At 45.2% G+C, this 20,229-nt stretch overlaps 1 protein-coding gene across 2 annotated transcripts; it reads left to right on the top strand.

Annotated features, from left to right (window-relative positions):
- Positions 1–16,781, top strand: SIX2 (SIX homeobox 2). Of its 2 annotated transcripts, none has more exons than XM_034427658.3 (2): positions 1–1,368; positions 12,789–16,781. In XM_034427658.3, exons 1-2 carry the CDS (start codon positions 809–811, stop codon positions 13,093–13,095), a joined length of 867 nt encoding a protein of 288 aa, XP_034283549.1. In that variant the 5' UTR covers positions 1–808; the 3' UTR covers positions 13,096–16,781. The 2 variants fall into 2 exon arrangements, with proteins under 2 accessions (XP_034283549.1, XP_034283548.1); XM_034427657.3 differs by having other exon boundaries at positions 33–1,374; positions 12,789–15,287.
- The last annotated feature ends 3,448 nt before the right edge of the window (positions 16,782–20,229 follow it).

The raw sequence follows: 20,229 nt of genomic DNA, 5'->3' as shown, positions 1-20,229 counted from the left end.
AGATAACTGGACCAATCACTGCGCGGCTAATCACTTTTTCATGCCAGTTTAGAACAACATTTGGAAGGAGAGAGGCAAGGGAGAGCAAAAAGAAAGGGGGGGAGGAGGACGGGGGTGGGTGGGTGGAAAGAAGAGAAGAATCGGCCACGAAAAGAAAAGAGAAAAGGAAAAGAGGAGAGGAGGAGGAGGAGGAGAAAGAGAAGGAAAGGGGAAGCGGGGATTTAAAGGACTTGATTCCATGTAAGCGATCCTATGGCAGAAAGGGGGGGAAGAGAGAGAGGGAGCGAGGAGCGCGCGAGCGAAAGAGGAACTCGCGAGCCCGGCCAGGGGGTGGGGAGAGTGAAAGTTCCACTCTTGCAAGTGCCGCTTCTCTCACACAATAGAGGCGCAAAGTTTGACGGTCGGAACTCGGGGACTTACAAACAAACACCGGAGCCCCGAGGTCGGGGGGCGTCGGCGCGGGCGCTGCGTGGGAGCTTCCCTCGCGCCCGAAGCTTCTCCGGCTCCATGGGGGCCTCGGCCGGGACAGGGGCAGCCCCGCTGACCTAGCCTCGGGGCTTTTCGTTCGGAAACCAGCCGTTCGGGCGGGCTGTGGTTGGCTGCTCCCTCGCGGAGCCCTTTCCTCATTGGCGCCCAGCGTGGCTGGCTCGCGCGCCCCCCCCCCCCGACCGCCGCCCCTCTCCCTCGGCGTCCCCCCCAGGCGCTGCCTGCGGGGCGCTGGGTCCGGACGGGTGCCCCCTTTCGGCCAGGGTAGATGCGATAAGAGGGCCGGCGGCGACGGCAGGAGAGCCTTCCCGGGCGCGCCACCATGTCCATGCTGCCCACTTTTGGCTTCACCCAGGAGCAAGTGGCTTGCGTGTGCGAGGTGCTCCAGCAAGGCGGGAACATCGAGAGGCTGGGCCGCTTCCTCTGGTCGCTGCCGGCTTGCGAGCACCTCCACAAGAACGAGAGCGTCCTGAAGGCCAAGGCCGTGGTGGCTTTCCACCGGGGCAACTTCCGCGAGCTCTACAAGATCCTGGAGAGCCACCAGTTCTCGGCGCACAACCACCCCAAGCTGCAGCAGCTGTGGCTCAAGGCGCACTACATCGAGGCCGAGAAGCTGCGGGGGCGACCCCTAGGGGCAGTCGGCAAGTACCGGGTCCGCCGCAAATTCCCCTTGCCCCGCTCCATCTGGGATGGCGAGGAGACCAGCTACTGCTTCAAGGAGAAGAGCCGGAGCGTCCTGCGGGAGTGGTACGCCCATAACCCTTATCCGTCCCCCAGGGAGAAGCGGGAACTGGCCGAGGCCACCGGGCTCACCACCACCCAAGTCAGCAACTGGTTCAAAAACCGGAGGCAGCGGGACCGGGCGGCGGAAGCCAAAGAAAGGTACGAGTAAGTAGAGCCGTCCTCCCTTCCGCTTCTCTGCACGGAAAAGCTCCGCTTCGGGGACAGGCGGGAAGGTAGCTCAGTCCTGCCCGAAGGGCGCTGCACTGGCCCGGGGCGGGGGGTGGAGGGTAAGCTCCCTTCCCTTCCGAGCTAACCCTCGGGGGCGACGTAGAAAGGCACCCGCAGCCTGCGGACGGTACAAAGGAAGAGAAACTCAGGGCTTCTCTGTCTGCACTGAAAGTTTTTTCCTTTCTTTTCCTTCCTTCCTTTCTTTTTTTTTTTTTAAGTTTTGGAAAAGTTAGTCTAGGGAGGGGGAGGCCTAGGGGAATCGGTTACCACAGGGACCAGTTTGTTTTATTCGAGAGCAAAATCGGGCTGTGGCCAAGATAAATATCTCTGATTCGCCTTGGATTTCAAGCCACGTCTTCGGAAAACTAGTCTACTAGATAATGCAAGTTAAGTTTTCAATGAACGGGAGTGGAGTATTAGAAAGAACTTCCTTGAAGGGAGGCCAACTGGCATTGTTCCTTTTATCTGGCTCTCTAATTTCCTAGTCTAACATCACAAAAGACAAGAACACAAAAGACAAGAACTGTCTAATTTGCCAGTTAGAGCTGTCTTTGCCAGCTCAGAAGTCAAACCCACACAGATCAATGGACCTGTCCTGCATTAAGAGTCTATAAAGAATGTAGCCTTTCAAATTTCATTTTAATTGTAACAGCCGGTTTAGTAAGAAGGAAAGGAATGCCCCAAAATCTATCACTGAGAAACAAATGGATCACCATCAACCAAGATGTCACAAGCGCTGATTTGTGGATGAAAAACCCTTATTTAGCCAATTGCCAATACAATAAGCAAAAAATACCTGTTTTTAATATCGTTGTAGCTATATCTAAATAGCATTGAATGTCACTTCACTGTGGGTGTATGCATGCTGCTTTTAAAATGAGGCAAGGGGGCCTCCAGCTCTGGATGGAACACTGTATTCTACACAGGAGGTGCTTTTGAGTTGGGGGGGGGGGGAATGCCCTCCCCTCCCCTCGTCGCTTATACATTTTAATCCAGAGTGATGATCACAATTGAATAGTGTCTAGAGTTTACTCCTAAATCTCCAACCGGCTTTTTTCAGTGGCAAACTGCCTTGAGTTTTTCTTAAAACTGTCAGTTTAGTGGGCAGTGAGGTGTATGTTTGAATAAGTGGTCTCTGGACTTTGTTTTTATCTAACTCCATTCTTTAAAAACACACCTGCTTGACACATTTTCTTGAAAATAAATCCCAGGAGTTTCAGTACTGTTTCAAATTTGTCCATATAGCCGCTTATCTATCAGGATGCAATTTCCTTTCATTTCATTAAGGCTTGCTTCCGTGTCAATAGGAAGGTTGGTGGCGCTTCTAGACATCAGATCAAGTGATAATGAGTCAAGAGCCCCCAAATTTCCATACTATCAACAAAAATAAAGTTATATTCATTTCTAAGAAACAATAGAAATATTCAGGCTCTATAGGAAAACTATATATTTCTTCCCCCTTCCCGTGTGCCTTGTTTTCTACTTCTTTTCCTTTTTGCTGAACTTGTCCTTCTAATGCCAAAACAAGGGCTTGGGATCTTCTTACTGACAGGAACCCTGCTTGGGCTAATTGATTTTAAGATTTTAAGACTGCAACCAGAATCACTGGTGGTTAGAGTCAAGACCTTGGGCCTTCCTTCGGAGTCCTTTGGTTTACTTTCAGTGTGCACCTAGATGGTCCCAGTTCTAAATTATCTTCTGGGAGATGATTTTGTCCAAAATCGTCCCTAGATTCTTGGTTTGCTAGATTTGTTTTCTTCCAAGATCTAATGTCTGGGATTCTGAGATTCTGCCAGAAAGAGAGAAAGACACCCCAGGGCCCCCAGGACGTCATAAGGTGCCACGTCTCCTGAAGGCAGTAAAAAGAACCCCTCTCCATAAATATTTCAGAACAAGGAGAGTTTTATGCCGAAAAAAATGGAGGGGGGGGGGGAAGTCACTTAGCGATACAACTGGATTAAGGAAACTGTTGTATTAAGAAGTCTGAATTATTCCAAACATCCAACTGGTCAAACAGAAGACTTCCAGACAAGGTGGCTTGCTATTCTGCAGGTTTCCAAGACTCTCCCATGTGTATCCACTCATGCCCTGGATGCCCTTATTGGAAAGGGTGGCCTGATGAGAAGGATTTCACTGAAGTTGGCCTATGTTTCAGAAATAGCTTATTTCATCTTGGTTAGACTTCTAAAGTAACAGCTGTACCAAAAAAAGCCTGGTAAGAAAAGTTTCCAGAGTTGTGCCAGCTCATTTTGGGGGAGCAGCCCCTACTTCTTTGAATCTTGTAGTACTTGCAGTTGTTTTCCAGGGGTTACCGTGAGGACTACTGTTTTGGTAAAGTCTGAATCTCTCTCTCTCTCCTTCTCCTCTCCCCATTCTCTCTCCTCTCTTTGTAGCTGAAATTGATACGGTATGAAAAACTTTTTAAACCTGATTTAGAAAACCAGGTGCAGGCAGGAAGAGAAAACTTTGCACAATACCATCAGACTACATTAACTACTCCGCAGCCAAAACTGTGCTTTACGCATGTAAATAATAGGAGTTTGGAGGGTTGCCGTTTGTTTTCAGGAGGCCCGGTGCAATTAAGAAAGCCCTTCACACATTCAGAGAGGGCAAATGTACAATAACCTACCTGAAAAGAGATGAGGTTGACCCAAAGGTATCCAGGTCCCTGGCGACTTTCATTGTTGACACCCTCCTATCCAGTAACTAAAGGCAAATATACTTTTCTAATGAGCCAAATATTGGTCGAAAAATCAAAAGCACAGTACCAGCTCCTACCAACACCTGGGGCTAATAAAAAGATATATTATCTGCTTTATTGATTGGATCTAGTCTCTGTACTGCAGTCCGCAGTTGCTTACCAAAAATATAAGTAGAGGTTTCTCTTGAGAAAGTGGACTGCAATACTGTGTTGGACTGTTGGACAAATATGCAAAAGTAGATTACACGAAGGGGGCAACCACTCATCTAAATAAATAGCCCCACATTCCCAGAAAAGAGGCACGATTTTGGGAAGTGAGACTGCTAGAATAGGGTCCTAACTACCGTAGAAACCACCATTTAACACCTGTCGATCCTGCACATTTTAGAAAAGAGGGTTGTAAAACTTTAGACGGCAGTTGTTGAAACACACCAGCAACTACCAAGGTCGCCTTTCTCTACCGCTGATGGGCTTTGCATCCAAATGGGTTAGAAATGGCAAAGCTTTTGCGGGCCATTCTTGGGGCGGACTTTACTCTTGGAAGAAAAACGCACAAGAATGCAGACCAAGTCCTTCACTCAGTGGCCAAATATGGAACACCGTAGTGATGGGGGAAGGAATCGCAGGTGGCTATCGAGCTTCAGACAGGAAAGGTTTCTGTTTACAAGCGGCAAAGCTGATTCACCGCTAACCTCTGCAGATTTCAACCCAATGTCTCTTCCTGCACGTATCCAGGCAGGGCACCTTCCCAGGCGATAGATAACTTGACTCGAACTTTCAGGCCGGGATTCCTATTTCCTGCGACCCAGGAGAGCAGAAGCTTCTTCAGGACAATCATTTCCTAGCCACCTCGGTTTACGTGGGTGCAGCCTTCCTTCGGGAAGGTTACGGGAAGCGACGGCTGTTAAACGTCACGTATTTCTCCCGGATTATTAATAAACAAACGAAGTTAGAGGTCTCGAAAACTGGAAAGACGGGGAGCAGGGTGGGGTGGGGGTGTGTGGAGGAGAGAAATGGCATTGCTTTTACTTCATGGCTCCGGCAATCGATCCAGGGGATCCCGAGGAATGTGCCATTGGGTTCCTTATCCCAAATCTGGAGCTTTGGAAGGAGATCGAGCTGGGTAGAGTTAACGCGAGCATAAAGAGCCTCTTGATCCGAAAGCCAATTTTAAAGCACGAAGTTAGATTGGATCGGATTCAAGGCGTTAGGATCGAATTCACGCCAAGCATTTCCCTAGATGGACTTGAGCTACTTATTTTTTGGGTGGAGGAGGAGGAGAAGGAGGGCTGCCCGGGCTGACTTGGTCTTGGTGAGACATCATCTTTAACTCCTATGAGCACCAACCGGAAGGCAGTAGTGCGGGCGCACAGGTTGGCTACCGAAAAAGTAGAGCAAAAGGGTTCCCCCCCCCCAGTAGGAGTCAACTCATTGCCGAGTCCTCAAAGCAGGGTGGTTCCTAACAAAGTGATTGGACCCAAAGCCCAGCTGCCTTCCCTTGACCAGAGGTTCCTTTCATCTGAATGAGGAGGGTAGAGAAGTGTCCTTACTCAGAACTTACTTGCAGGGTAGTTCATAAGAGTCTTAGGCAAATAGCTAAGACTACATTAATTAAATGTAAATAAATTTGCACCCTGGTTTATGCCCTAGTTCTTTTTTTAAAAAAAAATTGGGATTGCAGGTTCAGTGCCACTTTTTGTGGTCTCCTGACATGACTAGTTAGACTCTAGTCATGTCAGGAGACCATAAAAAGTGGCACTGAGGCCGCAATCCCAATTTTAAAAAAAAGAACTAGAGCATAAACCAGGATGCAAATGTATTTACATTTAATTAAGAGGAAAAAATAGTTGGTATGCTTCCTCTCTGGTCATGTGAGTAATTTTCCTTACAGTCTATAAGCCCCCATCTTCTCTCCCCCCCCCCCGTTTCTCTTACGTAAGTATTAACTTTGGTAACACAATCTTTGGAGGTCAGGAGTGGGGAGGAAGATATGCACCCGAGGCTTCCTGGGGTCTTGGATAGAAAATAGGGGTAGAGTATTAGAAGGCGCATTTAATGGGAATTCCCCCTCTGTTTAATCGAAGAATTTGACTTTTCGACCTTATTTGAAACCCTGCCTAAAACTCCGATGAATTGTATCTGTGGCCTTTCTGAGCTTATCAGAATGTTCTCCCTGGTGCATATGATTAACAAGAAAGTCTTTGGGGACAGTCTTATAATAAATACAGAACATAATAATAATACTTATTATTTATGTGTCGCCAGACATTCAGCGACATTCAGCGAGCTCTGTCCTGAAAGTATTGGCATTTACTTTTGAGTAAAGATACCACAAGATCCGCATCAAATGGTAAATCACAGCTTTTTCTTCTTGATAGAAGTGAAGTCAAATTTGTCTTTGCTGATGCGATGACTGTCCCACGCTGCTTAATGCTGATGTCTGGCCAGCTGCGCTGACCTAAACTGCGCATCAAACTCCCTCTCTTAGCCATCTTATACTGTAAGCGATTTGGATTTGAATCCAATTAATTTGGTTAATATCAATAAGTCCGTTCTTTTTTTCCCTTTTTTTTAAAAATGGGATTCTTTGGGTTTAAAGAGAAGTATAAAGCCTTAGGTTCAAATAAACATAATCTCGGTATTCCACATGTCTTTAAAGAGAGATGCAGTGGAATATTTTCGAACTCGGGAACTCTCCTCCGTGTCTAAGGCAGGGACTTCTATACGTTGGGGAAAGCTTTGTACATAGACCGGGCGGCGTACCCAGGAACCCCGGTCAGCCGCCTTTGAGATCAACCGCCATACAGATGACCTCCAAGGGGCTGAATTTTGCCGTTTCCTTTTTTGTTGTTCAAAATCAGCCTCAGTCAGCTCAACTAAAGACGTTGCCTTCAAAATCTGAAGTACATTTTTTTTTAAAAAAAGAAAGAAGCCTCTCCTAGAGGGAGCATCTCATGAACTGGAGCGAGAAGGCTATTCTGAAAAAGGTGTTTTCTGTGGTCTTTTCTACCGGATTTTAAATTCGGGCCGGTAGGCTTTCTAGGGAGCTGCCCGTTATTGGCTGGAACTAATGATTTCCAGCTGAACCGAAAAGTTTCAGTAGCTGTGTGTTTATCCCTTCTTTCCTTCCACTTTGTTTTGATTTTTCTCTCCCCCCCACACCCTCCGGTTCTAAAGACATCCTGCTCTGCTTTTTTCCAGAAGTTGCCAACTGAAATATTAAGTATTTTATGGTGGTGGAAGCTTTTAAGTCGTGAGAATTTGCTCGATCGGAGGTGTAGCAGACGTAGCCAGGCGAATATTTCGTGCACTTCAAACAAGTTCTCGCCTATCTAAAACTCGAGTCCTACAAAACGGGTCACAACACAAACCTTAGACTAGACCAAATTCAGACAAGGCTCTGAGCCCCCAACCCAGCGAATCCCACCTTAGCCGCCTAGCGTGTTTTGGGTCCCAGATGATCTGATGAGTTTTTGATTTAATGTGTGGGATGAACCCAGAGAACGGATTTGATTCAGAAACCGTGACTAATTTACGAGGGAGCCACTTGGACGAACGCAACTCTAGCTGCAGTCTGCTTACACTCGCGTTAAAGGGCGCTATTCGGTGAGGGTCCTTTTGAGCAAAGCGAAGCTAGAACTGGATTGTTTCTCTACAAGATATTTCTTTTTGACATAGCAAGCTCGGTTTGGAACCGCTGATGTTCAGATACAAAAACTGGACCTCGCCCGGCCCTTTTTTTAAGAATTGCGGAGCTAAATCGGAAAAAATAAAATAAAAATCTCCCGATAGCTTTATCTGGCGCGCCTCTCTGCAAACGTGGAGCCCTCCGGAGCAATCGCCAAAGAGATGGCGACTTCCCTTCCAGCATCAGGGCTAATTCACCTACCGACCGGTTTTCCCTCCGTTATTTCCTCCTCGCTTTGATTTTGCTCGCCTTGGTAAAAGAAAGAAGTTGTTTTATTTTGCCGCACTCTCTCTCTTAGGTCAGCCGCAAACTGTTTACAAGACCTACGGCGTCCCCAAAGAGGGCCCGAAGAGCTGCAGGCGCAAGTTGTGTAAACCAGGGGTCTCCAACCTTGGCAACTGTAAGACTTGTAGACTTCCAACTCCAGCAAAGCTGGCTGAGGAATTCTGGGAGTTGGAAGTCCACCAGTCTTAAAGTTGCCAAGCTTGGAGATCCCTGATGTAAACCTGATTTTGATTCTTTCCCTCCGATAATTTTGCCCCATTTTCCCCCATTTTTCTTTAAAACTAAGAGCTAGATCGCAGCAAATCACACTTCTCACATTTGCTATCCTCCACTGGCAACTTAAAGGCGAAGGCTGCCGGCGTCTTGGGGTTGCATCAAATAAAACATATCCAGGAAAAGCAACCTGGGCATTTATTTGCACTTCAGGCTTTTCCTAAGCGCGTGAAAAGGCTACTTCTTCTACGTCCGTATCGAGAATCGGCGTCCCCCCCACCCCCTCCGCTTTTCAGAGGCCGCCGCAAACTTGGAAGAACTCAAAACGACCAAAGGGACTGGATTACGGAAGTCGGCGGGAGTCGGTTTCCAGCACGGCTTCAGGACCGGGCATTCGTTCTTGGAAATGAGCATGCGCAAAGGACGCCATGCCGGAAATTAGCGTGGCAAGCACGCTCTCGATTTAAGTGGCGTTAGGGCAGTGTTTCTCAACCTTGGTAGCCTGAAGATGGGTGGACTTCAACTCCCAGAATCCCCCAGCCAGCAACGCTGGCTGGGGGATTCTGGGAGTTGAAGTCCACCCATCTTCAAGCTTCCAAGGTTGAGAAACACTGCGTTAGGGAGTGGTGCGGATCTTAGATAACCGCGAAAGCTGTTGAGGGTCAATGTGGGTCTGCAAGAGAAGTGAGCCTTATGAGGGGCTAATACAAAGCGTTATAATTTATCCCTGCAATGGCCTACTCCATATATATGGATATATATTTCGCGGTTATCTAAGATCCGCACCACTGCCTAACGCCACTTATATGATATATGATATATATATATCACCCCCTACCAGTGGTAAAATCCAATTTTTTTTACTACCGGTTCGTGGGCGTGGGCGTGGTGGTTGTGGGCGTGGTGGGCGTGTCAGGGGAAGGATACTGCAAAATCCCCATTCCCTCCTCCCTCCTGGGGGAAGGATATTGCAAAATCTCCATTCCCACCCCACTCTGGGGCCAGCCAGACGTGACATTTGACGGTTCTCCGAACTGCTCAAAATTTCCGCTAATGGTTCTCCAGAACTTGTCAGAACCTGCTGGATTTCACCCCTGCCCCCTACTCCTAAGGGGTTGTGCATAAGCGCACCAGCGTGCCTACCATCCCTGTCCTACTATCACCATTTATACGTACTCATGTGTTTATGGCTATGTTTTGCTTATTTATATCCATTTATTTGTGCCAATTTTCATGTGTCCATGTCTGTGTGTATATTGATACTTGTTCCTTGTACTTGTTGACAAATAATTAAATAAATAAAATAAATATATTTGAATAAGGCAAATTAACCCCACGGCATCTTAATTGCCTAATGTTCTCTAGCAATGTTAGAGCCTTACTCCTAGAATTTAGGCTCTCGGAGAGATTAATATCTTATATAAATGCCCCTGGGTCTGGGAGGGACTGCCAACCTAATGAAATCTTAACCATTCTGTTCTAAGTTGGGTGTGAATCGCTTGGTGATTTATCATTATGTTGTTTTTTTTTTGTTTTGCATTCTCAATCCCTTTGGTAGAGTTGTGAATATGATTTATGACTCCCAGAGTAAATATTTTCATTGGTACAGGTAGTCCTCGACTTACGGCCAAAGCTGAGCCCAAAATTTCTCTTGCTAAGTGAGACATTTGTAAAGTGAGTTTTGCCCCGTTTTATGACCTTCCGTGCCACAGTTGTTAAGTGAATCACAGAAGTTAAGTTAATTACATGGTTGGCAGATAAATCAGATTTTCCCATTGACTGCTTCTATCAGAAGGTGATAGAAGGTGATCACATGACCTCGGACAACCAGCATAAAAAGGAGTAAATTGCCAAGTACCTGCGTTTTGATCATGTGACCATGGGGATGCTGCAATGGTTGTGAGTAAAAGGTCATAAGTAACTTTTGTTCAGTGCTGTTGTAACTTTGAATGGTCACTAAATGAACTGTACCTGTACTTATTTTCAGGTAGCTGTCCACAGGATCCCAGGCCCATATTGGCCTAGTTCTATGTCTTCACTTTTACTGGGGGACATTAGTGAGAATTAGGGCTCATGAGCTTGTCTGTGGTCACCCCATACGAAGACAATCTTCCATCTCAAAAGTAGTGCCTTTTGCTGGGCCAAGCCATGCTTACATATCACCCTGCTGCATTTAATTTCCTGTTTACGCCCTGTGGTAGGGATGCCCCTTTCTCTACAATGATTGCTGATGGCCCACCATAGCCATTTTGTTGTGGACCACTGGACTGCCTGCCCACTTCTGAATTAACTTCTCCACATGGACCAGTGAAAAACAATAGCTTTATTAACAAACAGGCTGGTAGATTGGTGAAAGAACGACCTTTTCTCTTTTTGTCAGGTTCACTGATGGCAAGTTTTAAAAAAACTCAGGTAAATAGATAACGGTTCTGCCAGTTTTCCCTTGTAGCCCAAGTAATAGGGAATGTTTTATTTCCCTCCTCACCCGTGGGTATACATGCTGGATTGAATGTGAGGGAGAGAGGCTCAAAGTCTTTGGGTGGAAGCCATATGTCCTCAGAGACACTTGCTTGGCAGATATGGGGGACGGGAGCAGGGGAATCCACAAACCAGGGTCAATGGTAGCCATCATCCAGATAAAGCCCTTGGCTGGCATGGCCACCAAAGCTGAAGAACAAGATTTAAATCTAGACAGCAATATCTAAAGCTAGCGTAATTTCCCAAGAGTTTCATCATGAGAGGCAAACAGCTTATGGGTGGCATGCCAAACAGACCTTAAGCTCAAGGAAATACAGAGCCTTGGCTGCTACCTAGACATATGTCTATTAAAATAAAAACATAAATCGTTTTAGGAGATAGTTTATTATTTAGGTTTGGTAGGCTAGTTTCATCATTCTTTATAAACAGTGACACCTAACCAAGAGTGACTGGCTTCAAACACAGTAATAAGGCATACTGAGGTTTATTTGGTTTTGGCTTAATATGTTGAGTGAAATTAACCATGGTTTATAAGCCATGTTATGTGGGTTAGAAATTATATGTGAATTTATCTATGGCATGTTCTACAAAGAAAAATTAGAATGATGATGGTATAAAGCGAAATATAATTCTGCCACCAGCCTAGTTTACACCTAGCACCAATAAATAATGTAATTTGTTTTGGCTGTGTGAATCTAACATTTGTGATGTTAACATGTAGTTTATATGGTTTAGTTATTGTGTGAACTCAGCAAATGTAGTTTATTTAATAAACTATGGTTAATACAAACAATGGCTTGGCACATCATATAAACCCAGCTGTGACATGGTTTAGCTCCTCCAGCCCTCCACTATAGTTCTGCATATAGAATCTGCATTCACAGCTGATGCAGATTCTACCATTTCCATCATGCTGCTCTTTCTGCCTAGCATCTTTTGAATGCTTAGGTCAAATCTCAAAGTTGTTTATGGGAAATGTAACCTGCATCCTTTCCTATTTATCCTACATCCTATACCTGTGATGGCGAACCTATGTCACGTGTGCCACAGGTGGCACATGGAGCCATATCTGTGGGCACATGAGCATTGCCCTAGTTCAGCTCCAGTGCTGATTTTTGGGCCTTCCGGTCCCACTGGAAGTTGGGAAATGGGCCATTTCCGGCCTCTGGGTGGTGGTGTTTTCCGGCCTCTGGGTGGTGGTGTTTTCGCCCTCCCCAGGCTCCAAGAAAGCCTCTGGAGCCTTGGGAGGACGAAAAACAGGCCTACCCGGCCCACTGTGCCATCACGTGCCAAAAGCAGGGAGAGTGCAGGGGGGTCATGCATGCATATGTGGGGGGGGGGGCGTATTGAATTATGGGTTTGGGCGGACATGTAGGCGACCCCCCTGCGCTCCCCCCGCTTTTGGCATGAGACGGCAAAAAGGTTAGCCATCACTGTGCTATACTGTTTTCTATTGACTTAATTTGGGATAAAGTATTTAAAGATATATGCCCCCACAAAAAAAGGTGTCAGTGATTTGTACCTGAAACATTATATTCTCCATGGCTATTGCAAGAGACAGCCGTGACAATTGGAGCCCCTATCTTTGGGGATGGGGTCATTAAAAAAAAAAACACAACTCACATATATAAGTTGAACAACAAAAATATATAAGTTGTAAAACAAAAATGTTCTACAAAATGAAGTTATTCTTATCCATAAATTACTTTGGATGATTTTTTTAAAAAGTAGACTATTGCAGTGCTATACTCAGGTGAGATGGGGGAAAAGAAACCATACCTGGCTTCAAGTTGACCTGTGTATTATATTCTGTGCCTCTAATATGCTGTCTGTGGGCAAATGGTGTCCCCTCCCCCCCCAACATACTATTTCAGCAGCTTGTACTTTTATTAAGGATGGGCATGAGGGAGGGGCGTGGTGTTGTCTCCTTTTGCAATCTGATGTTTTCTCTCTCCCTTGTTCTTTCTCCCATCCCCCCCCTTTTAGGGAAAACAATGAAAATTCCAGTTCCAATGGCCACAATCCGCTTTCTTCCTCTCTCAATGGCAATAAGACAGTTTTGGGCAGTTCCGAAGATGAGAAAACACCTTCCGGCACCCCGGACCATCATTCCTCCTCCAGCCCTGCCTTACTTCTCAATTCAAACCCAGGCTTACAGCCTCTCCATAACTTGGGCCATCCTCAGGGTCCTAGTGCCATTCCAGTTCCCAGCGCGGACCCTCTGCATCATCACAGTTTGCAAGACTCCATCCTCAACTCCATGTCTTCAAATCTGGTCGACCTCGGCTCTTAAAAATATTTGTTGAACCTACCATGCTCCCTGAACCCAGGCTCTCTCCATCTGGGTTGTCCTCTTCTTTTTTTCCTTCCCCCCCCCCCCCGCCACACACTTAATTCCTCTGCTCCACAAACCAAGGATCTGAAACCTTGGAAGGATCTATAAAACGGATCCGTTGTTTCACTTTGGATCAATTGCCGAGCAGCTGACTGACTGGTGCATACTATAAATTCAGAAACACTGTAAGCTGCTCAGTGACTTAAATCTTAAGAGGATGTGGTGAAACTCACTGCAGAAAAGTGGAGGACAAACATTACTGTAGGATGGAGGAAGTGAAGGAGGGGTGGGATGGTGGTTGGTGTAAAAGTTGTTTCTTTGACAGAATGAAGGCCGGGAGTCTCAGCCCACACAACCTCTTGTACGGGAGATCCGATCCAAAGTTGGATTTCAACTTCTTAACATGCCTCTGTAAATGTGCCTCAACCTGATCTGCAGGGATCAATTCACGAAGCTGTTGAGAACTGAAGAGCTGAAGCCAAAGCTCCATCAATTTCAGCAGGATATTGGGAAGCAATACTTCTCCCCTATGGTTGCTCCCACCACCACCTGGCACCCCATGGTATACTGCTTCTAAATCTGGAGGCTTTAGTAACTTGACAACACTGATAGTTTTATCTGCCATGAATTTGTCAGACCTTAAATCCATTTTTATTTTTTCTTGCTTGTGGCAGCAATCACTTGCCCATGTAATCGCAGAAATGTTAATGAAAGACTCTTGTCTAAAGCAGACACTTCTTCCCAGCCAGGCTGAGTGCAGGCTGCTGGGATTTCTAACTCAGTGACATCTGGAGGGAGGCCACGGGGACGCCATGCTACTTTCATCAGATGCAGAGGCTGCTTGACAAGTTGATGGTTCCATTAGACTTACAGTGTACTGCAGTTGGAAGTAAGGAAACCATTGGGACTCTTTTGCAAAGAATGGGATTATTTGCTTATTTCCAGGATCAGAGTGATAGGGCAACATTTTGTTTTTCTCCCAGAGCCGATCTGTCTCCTTTTTTGAGAATTCATCTAGTTTGTGCACAGCAGTCTATGAAATGCCTTTCCTTGTAGGCCAGAATCAAAGGGCCTAATAGAGAAAAGCAAGAGTATAACATGGTGCAGTGGTTAGAGTAGAAGACTAGGACAGGGGGAGTCAGGTTCAGATCTTCACTCAGGCATGAAGCGCACTGGATAACTTTGGGGCAGTCACACTCTCTTAGCCAGCCTACCTCACCAGGTTGTTGTGAGGGTAACATTGGAGGGGGAGTATCCTATATGCTTCTTTTGAGTGTTTTGGTGACAAACGAGATATAAATGGTATAGAGAAGCCACACCTCTTAACTTATTTGAAGAGAAAAAAACATTTGTGATCATTGTATATGCCAATGCTAGCTATTCAAACGCTGTAATAGCCACCAGTTTGTAAAAAGCTCCTGGCTTCTAAGCATGACCTCCTCCAGATAATACTACCCTCCCCTGTAAGCTGATGCTATGCAAAGCACCTGATTGAAGGAAAGAGGAAAATGGGCTTCTTTTGCCTTGTATATTTCCCTACTGCCACCCACCCACCCAAACTTTTAGGTGGGGAGGACAAAGCAACGTCCACAGATCACTCAAGCCAGATACCTTGCCTCCACCTGATCCAGTAGCTACAAAGGTGAACCTGGGTGAGCTGCTTGACACTACAAACATCTTCCGCCTCAGTTCTTTCATCTGCAAAATGGGAACAAGGGCGAGTTTCCCCAGAAGGTTCCTGGTGAGGCAACTGGACAGCGTTTTGCACATTTAACTTTGAGAGAGCCTCTATCGCTCATTATTTTTAATGCTATCAATAGTGTTTCCCCCTGAAGCCTGTGGGGCCAACCTACGTCAAGGTGCTTTATTATCCAGTCTTAGGCGAGCCCTGGATTTCCTCCTGGGTGTAATTCACGCAGACCCCAGGACATCCCTTCAAACCAAGCAAGGCGAACAGCGAGCCTGATGACAGCCGTCTCTCTCCGGGGCTCTAGAAGCCGCCGCCGCCGCCCTCAACCACCAAATGCAAGGACGGTTCCTTAGCCAGCCAGGCTCCCTCCAATTTTGTGTATTGTTTCTATCCTGTGAAAACCGCCTTTGGAAAGATAGTTCTGCTTCTATTTTATAATAAAAGCGAGACATCCAGCACAGTGATGCGAGAAGCGGGGAAGGGCTTTCGTTTTTAGCCAGCCGTCGGCGCTCTGGGTTCGGATTTTCTCGGTGTTTTTAAAACAAGTCAATAACCGAGAGCCAATCGCGTCGGGCAGCAGAGCCGGCCAGGGCTCTGGGGAAAGACGGTCGCAAGAAGTGGCGAAACACAACAGCCAGAGTGTGCGCGGGGCGTGGCAAAAAATCGCCCGCGTTTCCGCACCTCAAAAAACAAAAACAACAACAAAAAAAAAAACCTTCGATCAGGCTGCCGCCTCTACCACCATCCGTCTTTTTTGACCACCCTCTGCCCCGCTCCCCTGACAGAGGCAGCAACCTTCAGTGGCAGGGCCATCTTTCCTAGAATTTTTCAAGGAAAATGAAAGAGTTTTCCCGAGGAAACGGACCCGCATCATTTAGGAAACGGAAGTTTTCCCAAATGGGGCGGGAAGAGGGCTTGGCTCTTTTTCCTGGGTTACCTCAGGTCGCTGCATAAGCCATTTTGTTCTAGGCAGTTCACAAGTTGAAACTCTCCGCAACCCCACTGGTCACCAGATCTGCTTCCTTCCAAATTGCAAAGCAGAGGCTTCCCTTCTGTGCTTTTTTTTTTTTTTTTTTGCAAATCCCAGTAATTTAATGCTCAGTTTTAATCCCAGTTTTAATGCTCAGGGTCCTAGTCCTCTTTGAGCAGGAGGGAAGGTGAACTTTCTCTCCTCTTCCCTCCCCCCCCAAAAAACCCCCTATTTTCTAACATTTCTCTTGAAATTCCTGAAAGACAGAAAAAATGATGGTGACAGCGTTGCACCTAGAGAGAGAGAGAAAAGAGAAAATGGGACTGAAGGTGTAAATTCCAATGGGAGGGGGGGAATCAGTGAGAAATATTTGAAGGAAAAAGTGGTCCAGGACAGAAAGGAGGTGGGGAGAGAAGAAAAGAGAAGGGTATCAGGGTCCAGAGAACTAGCCAATTTAGGTAGTGAAAAGTTCCAGTGGTTGCTCCTGCTAAATTGGATACTGGAGTCCAGAGACCAGTTCAACCTGAGAGTTATGAGAGTTAAATGAATAGTAGCTTCTTCAAGATCCAGTGATTTCATGGAACCATCTATGAAGTTTTCTTGACAATACAAAAGTAATTCACAGCTTCTTCCATGATATTTTCTCCATTTTAGTATCTCCCCCCACCACCCTTCCCAGATTACAGCCCCAAGATTTCCTAATGATTTCTATCCAAGTAGCAAGCCAGTTTGGTGTAGTAGTTAAGGTACTGGCCTAAAAACCAGGAGGTGTGGGTTCTATTCTCACTTTAGGCATGAAAAACCAGCTGGGTGACTTTAGTCCAGTTACTCTCTCTTAGCCCAATTCATCTCACAGGATTGTTGTTGTGGGAAAAACAGGAGAGAAAGGAGTATTATGTATGTTTGCTTCCTTGAGCTACTTCTAAAGTAATAAAGGCAGGATAAAAATCTAATAAATAAAAAATAAATACTGTACTAATCAAATGTGACCTCACTCAGCTTTTCCATACCAGTAAAAATATGCCAAAATTATTAGTGCAAGCCATATTGCAATCCTGGAGAGGTTTACATAGATTCCATTAAATTCAGTAGGGTTGATCTCCACCAGGATGCATGTATGAAATTTCCATTTGATCAGTTGCCCATTTATTCAGCAAAATAAATGGTGCTTTTGTCATACATAGGACATATGTACTATGAACTCTATCTGCTATCAGCCAAAATGTTTTCAATCATGAATGAAATTTCCCCATGGATTACACATGAACCTTTGAGTTGCCAAAGAAACTGGCAGGACTCACCCATTGGTGAGCATGACGGTAAGACCGAAGCTCAGTTTTTAATTTTTGAGTATGGTTTTGCTTTAGCACAGTTCCACAACCATTCCCTGAACTAGGATTGCTCCTGATCTTGCAAAAACAAGCTGGGCCTGTTCTGAAAAATAGTGTGGAATGAAGCCAAATACGATTTCCTTCCATTTCCCATTATATTTAATTGAAAGTAAATGTGCTCTCCAATCGAGGATTTTATTGTTTCCTCCTTTCTCAAACAAAACATTATGATTTGATAACGATTTCTAGAGATGTGGTGCAGGCTGGCTCAATTGTTCAGACTGCATGCTGGAGCATCACCTGCTATGCTGCAAATAACTTGCAGTTTGTGAATCACTGTGGCTTATTCAACAAATGCTGATTAAGCAAACCATTAAACACTATGGCGAGTGAATCTGATCAAGAATTGGTTGGAAGGTTGATCCAAACATCCACCAAGTCTCAAAATGGGTATGTATACTGAGAGGCAGTTCACCACCATCATCCTCGCCCTTCCTGGATTAATGATTTCTTCCTTTCCTTTCCTGGAGCTTGGAAAATATAAATGTTTCAAATGTGGAAGTGATAGATAAGGAGGCTTTTAAGATTTTCATGTTGCTTTTGGTGGAACCAGCCATAAATCAATTCTGATGTCAAGTTTTTCTTCTCTGGATTAAAGTTTGACTTCAAAAGAAACAAAATCATCATTAGAAAAAGCTTGCAGTCTAAACGTGTGTGTGTGTGTGTGTGTGTGTGTGTGTGTAAGTCAAATATATCTCTTGGCTCCCAAGTATGACCATCTCTATGGAGGGTAGACAATATATTTCAGGTTTATGGAGTTTATCTCTGTTTTTGAATAGAACTAAAGAGCCATTGGCTGGAGTCTGTTCAAAAGTTGTAGAATCAAGAGATTCTGAGCCATGGGCTGTGTTTTGAGGAACTGAGTAGATTTCATACTCCTGTCATGCAAAGATCCACTTCTAGCTTCTTACCCTTAAAGCTCTTGCAGTTCTGGTTGCCTGCTACTCTTACACAATTGTGGGTAGGAAATCTAACTGATATACAATCACATCAAAGTCTACTGTACTAATAGATACAAAACTACCTACTGTCCATCTGCTCCAAATTAGATTATGCATATTTTGCTTGAGCTAGCCAATTCTGAATAAGTATTCTCTCCCCCCCCCATTTTTTTTTATATTAGTACCTTTCAATGCCACCCTCAGCCAATCTGTAAACCTTAGATTGAATTTAAACAATGATCATGGGTTGCAATTGGTGAACCAAGAAAATGCTATGATGGTCTTTCCCAACCAGATGCCTTTTACATTGTGTCAAAATACAACTCTACTGTTCCCAGCCAATGCCATGCCATTTTAGGATGATGGGATCTGATGTCTACCCAGTCAGCAAAGACTGAGAAAAATCCTGCAGATCTTCAGCTTCTTAATGCACCATCTCTCCCAACTAAGAACTCACCAACCCAGGATAAATTTTAGAAGTACCCAAGATCTGGCTTCAAAACCACGTACAAAGAGGATGTGAAAGCAAGTTTCTGTTCACAAAATGGTCCAAGATAGAAGGGGAGAGGGCTTCTACAGATTAAACAGCTACAGAGAAGAGGGCTTTCAGGCAGTGTTGAGAACTCAACTGTTAGCTTTGCAGAGTTCGTATTCTCGGGTTTCACTATCCAGTAGGCTACTTTCATTGCAAAGAGGGTTTGAATACCACTGAAAGGAGAAGAGATGAAGTTAGACTTTGCAGCAACCTCATAAAGGGCCACTGAATTCAATAAGTCTCTGTCCTAAGTCTGCAAAAACATGTAGATTTACTTCAAAGTAAATCTCTTTGAGGACACACTGAGCATCTGGAATCTACTGCAATGTCATTCATGACCAACCTATATTTAGGTGAACTCTTTTAAAACTCCCCTTCTTCTTTTGCCCTCAATTGTTCCCAGCATTAGGCTCTTCTCCAGTGAGTCCTTCCTTCTCATTAAGTGGCCAAAGTATTTCAGTTTCATCTTCAGGATCTGGCTTTCTAAAGAGGGGTTGATCTCCTCGAGGACTGGCTGGTTTGATCATCTTGCAGTCCAAGGGACTCGCAGAAGTCTTCTCCAGCACCATAGTTCAAAGGCCTCAATTTGAACTATGAAGTTCAGCCTTCCTTATGGTCCAACTTTTGCAACCATACATTGCAACTGGGAAAACCATAGCTTTGACTATATGCCCTTTTGTTGGCAGGGTGATGTCTCTGCTTTTTACTATGCTGTCTAACTTTGCCATAGCTTTCCTCTCCAGGAGCAAGCATCTTTTAATTTCATGGCTGTAGTCCCCATGTGTGGTGATCTTGGAGCCCAGGAAAATAAAACCTGACACTACTTTCATTTTTATTTGCCAGGAATTGAGAGGGCCGGGAGATATGATCTTAGTTTTCTTAATGTTGAGTTTCAAGCCAACTTTTGCACTCTCCTTCTTCACCTGCATCAGAAGGCTCTTTAGTTCCTCTTCACTTTCTGCCATTAGAGTGGTATCATCTGCATATCTGATATTTCTCCTAGCAATCTTAATTCCAACTTGTGATTCATCTAGCCCCGCCTTTCTCATGATGTGCACTGCATATAAGTTAAATAGGCCTTGCCGAACTCCTTTCTCAATTTTGAACCAATCAGTTGTTCAGTGTCCAATTCTCACTGTTGCTTCTTGACCCGTATATAGGTTTCTCAAGAGACAAATAAAATGGTCTGGTACTCCCATCTCTTTGAGAACTTGCCACAGTTTGTTGTGATTCACACAATCAAAGGCTTTAGCATCAGAAGTAGGTGTTTTTCTGGAACTCCCTAGCTTTCTCCATGATCCAGCGTATGTTGGCAATTTGATCTCTAGTTTCTCTGCCTCTTCCAAATCCTGCCTGCATTTCTGGTAGTTCTCAGTCCACATACTGCTGGAACCTAGCTTGTAGGATTTTGAGCATAACTTTGCTAGCATGTGAAAAGAGTGCAATGGTGCGGTAGTTTGAGCATTCTTTGGCATTGCCCTTCTTTGGAATTGGAATGTAAACTGACCTTTTCCAATCCTGTAGCCACTGTTGAGTATTCCATATTTGCTGGCATATTGAGTGTA

Source organism: Pantherophis guttatus, chromosome 1, assembly GCF_059756535.1.
Source record: "Pantherophis guttatus breed Tessera chromosome 1, ASM5975653v1, whole genome shotgun sequence".
In the NCBI taxonomy this organism is placed as follows: Eukaryota; Metazoa; Chordata; class Lepidosauria; order Squamata; family Colubridae; genus Pantherophis; species Pantherophis guttatus.
The sequence above is the reverse complement of the archived record's forward strand: the minus strand, read 5'-3'. Positions and strand labels throughout refer to the sequence as shown.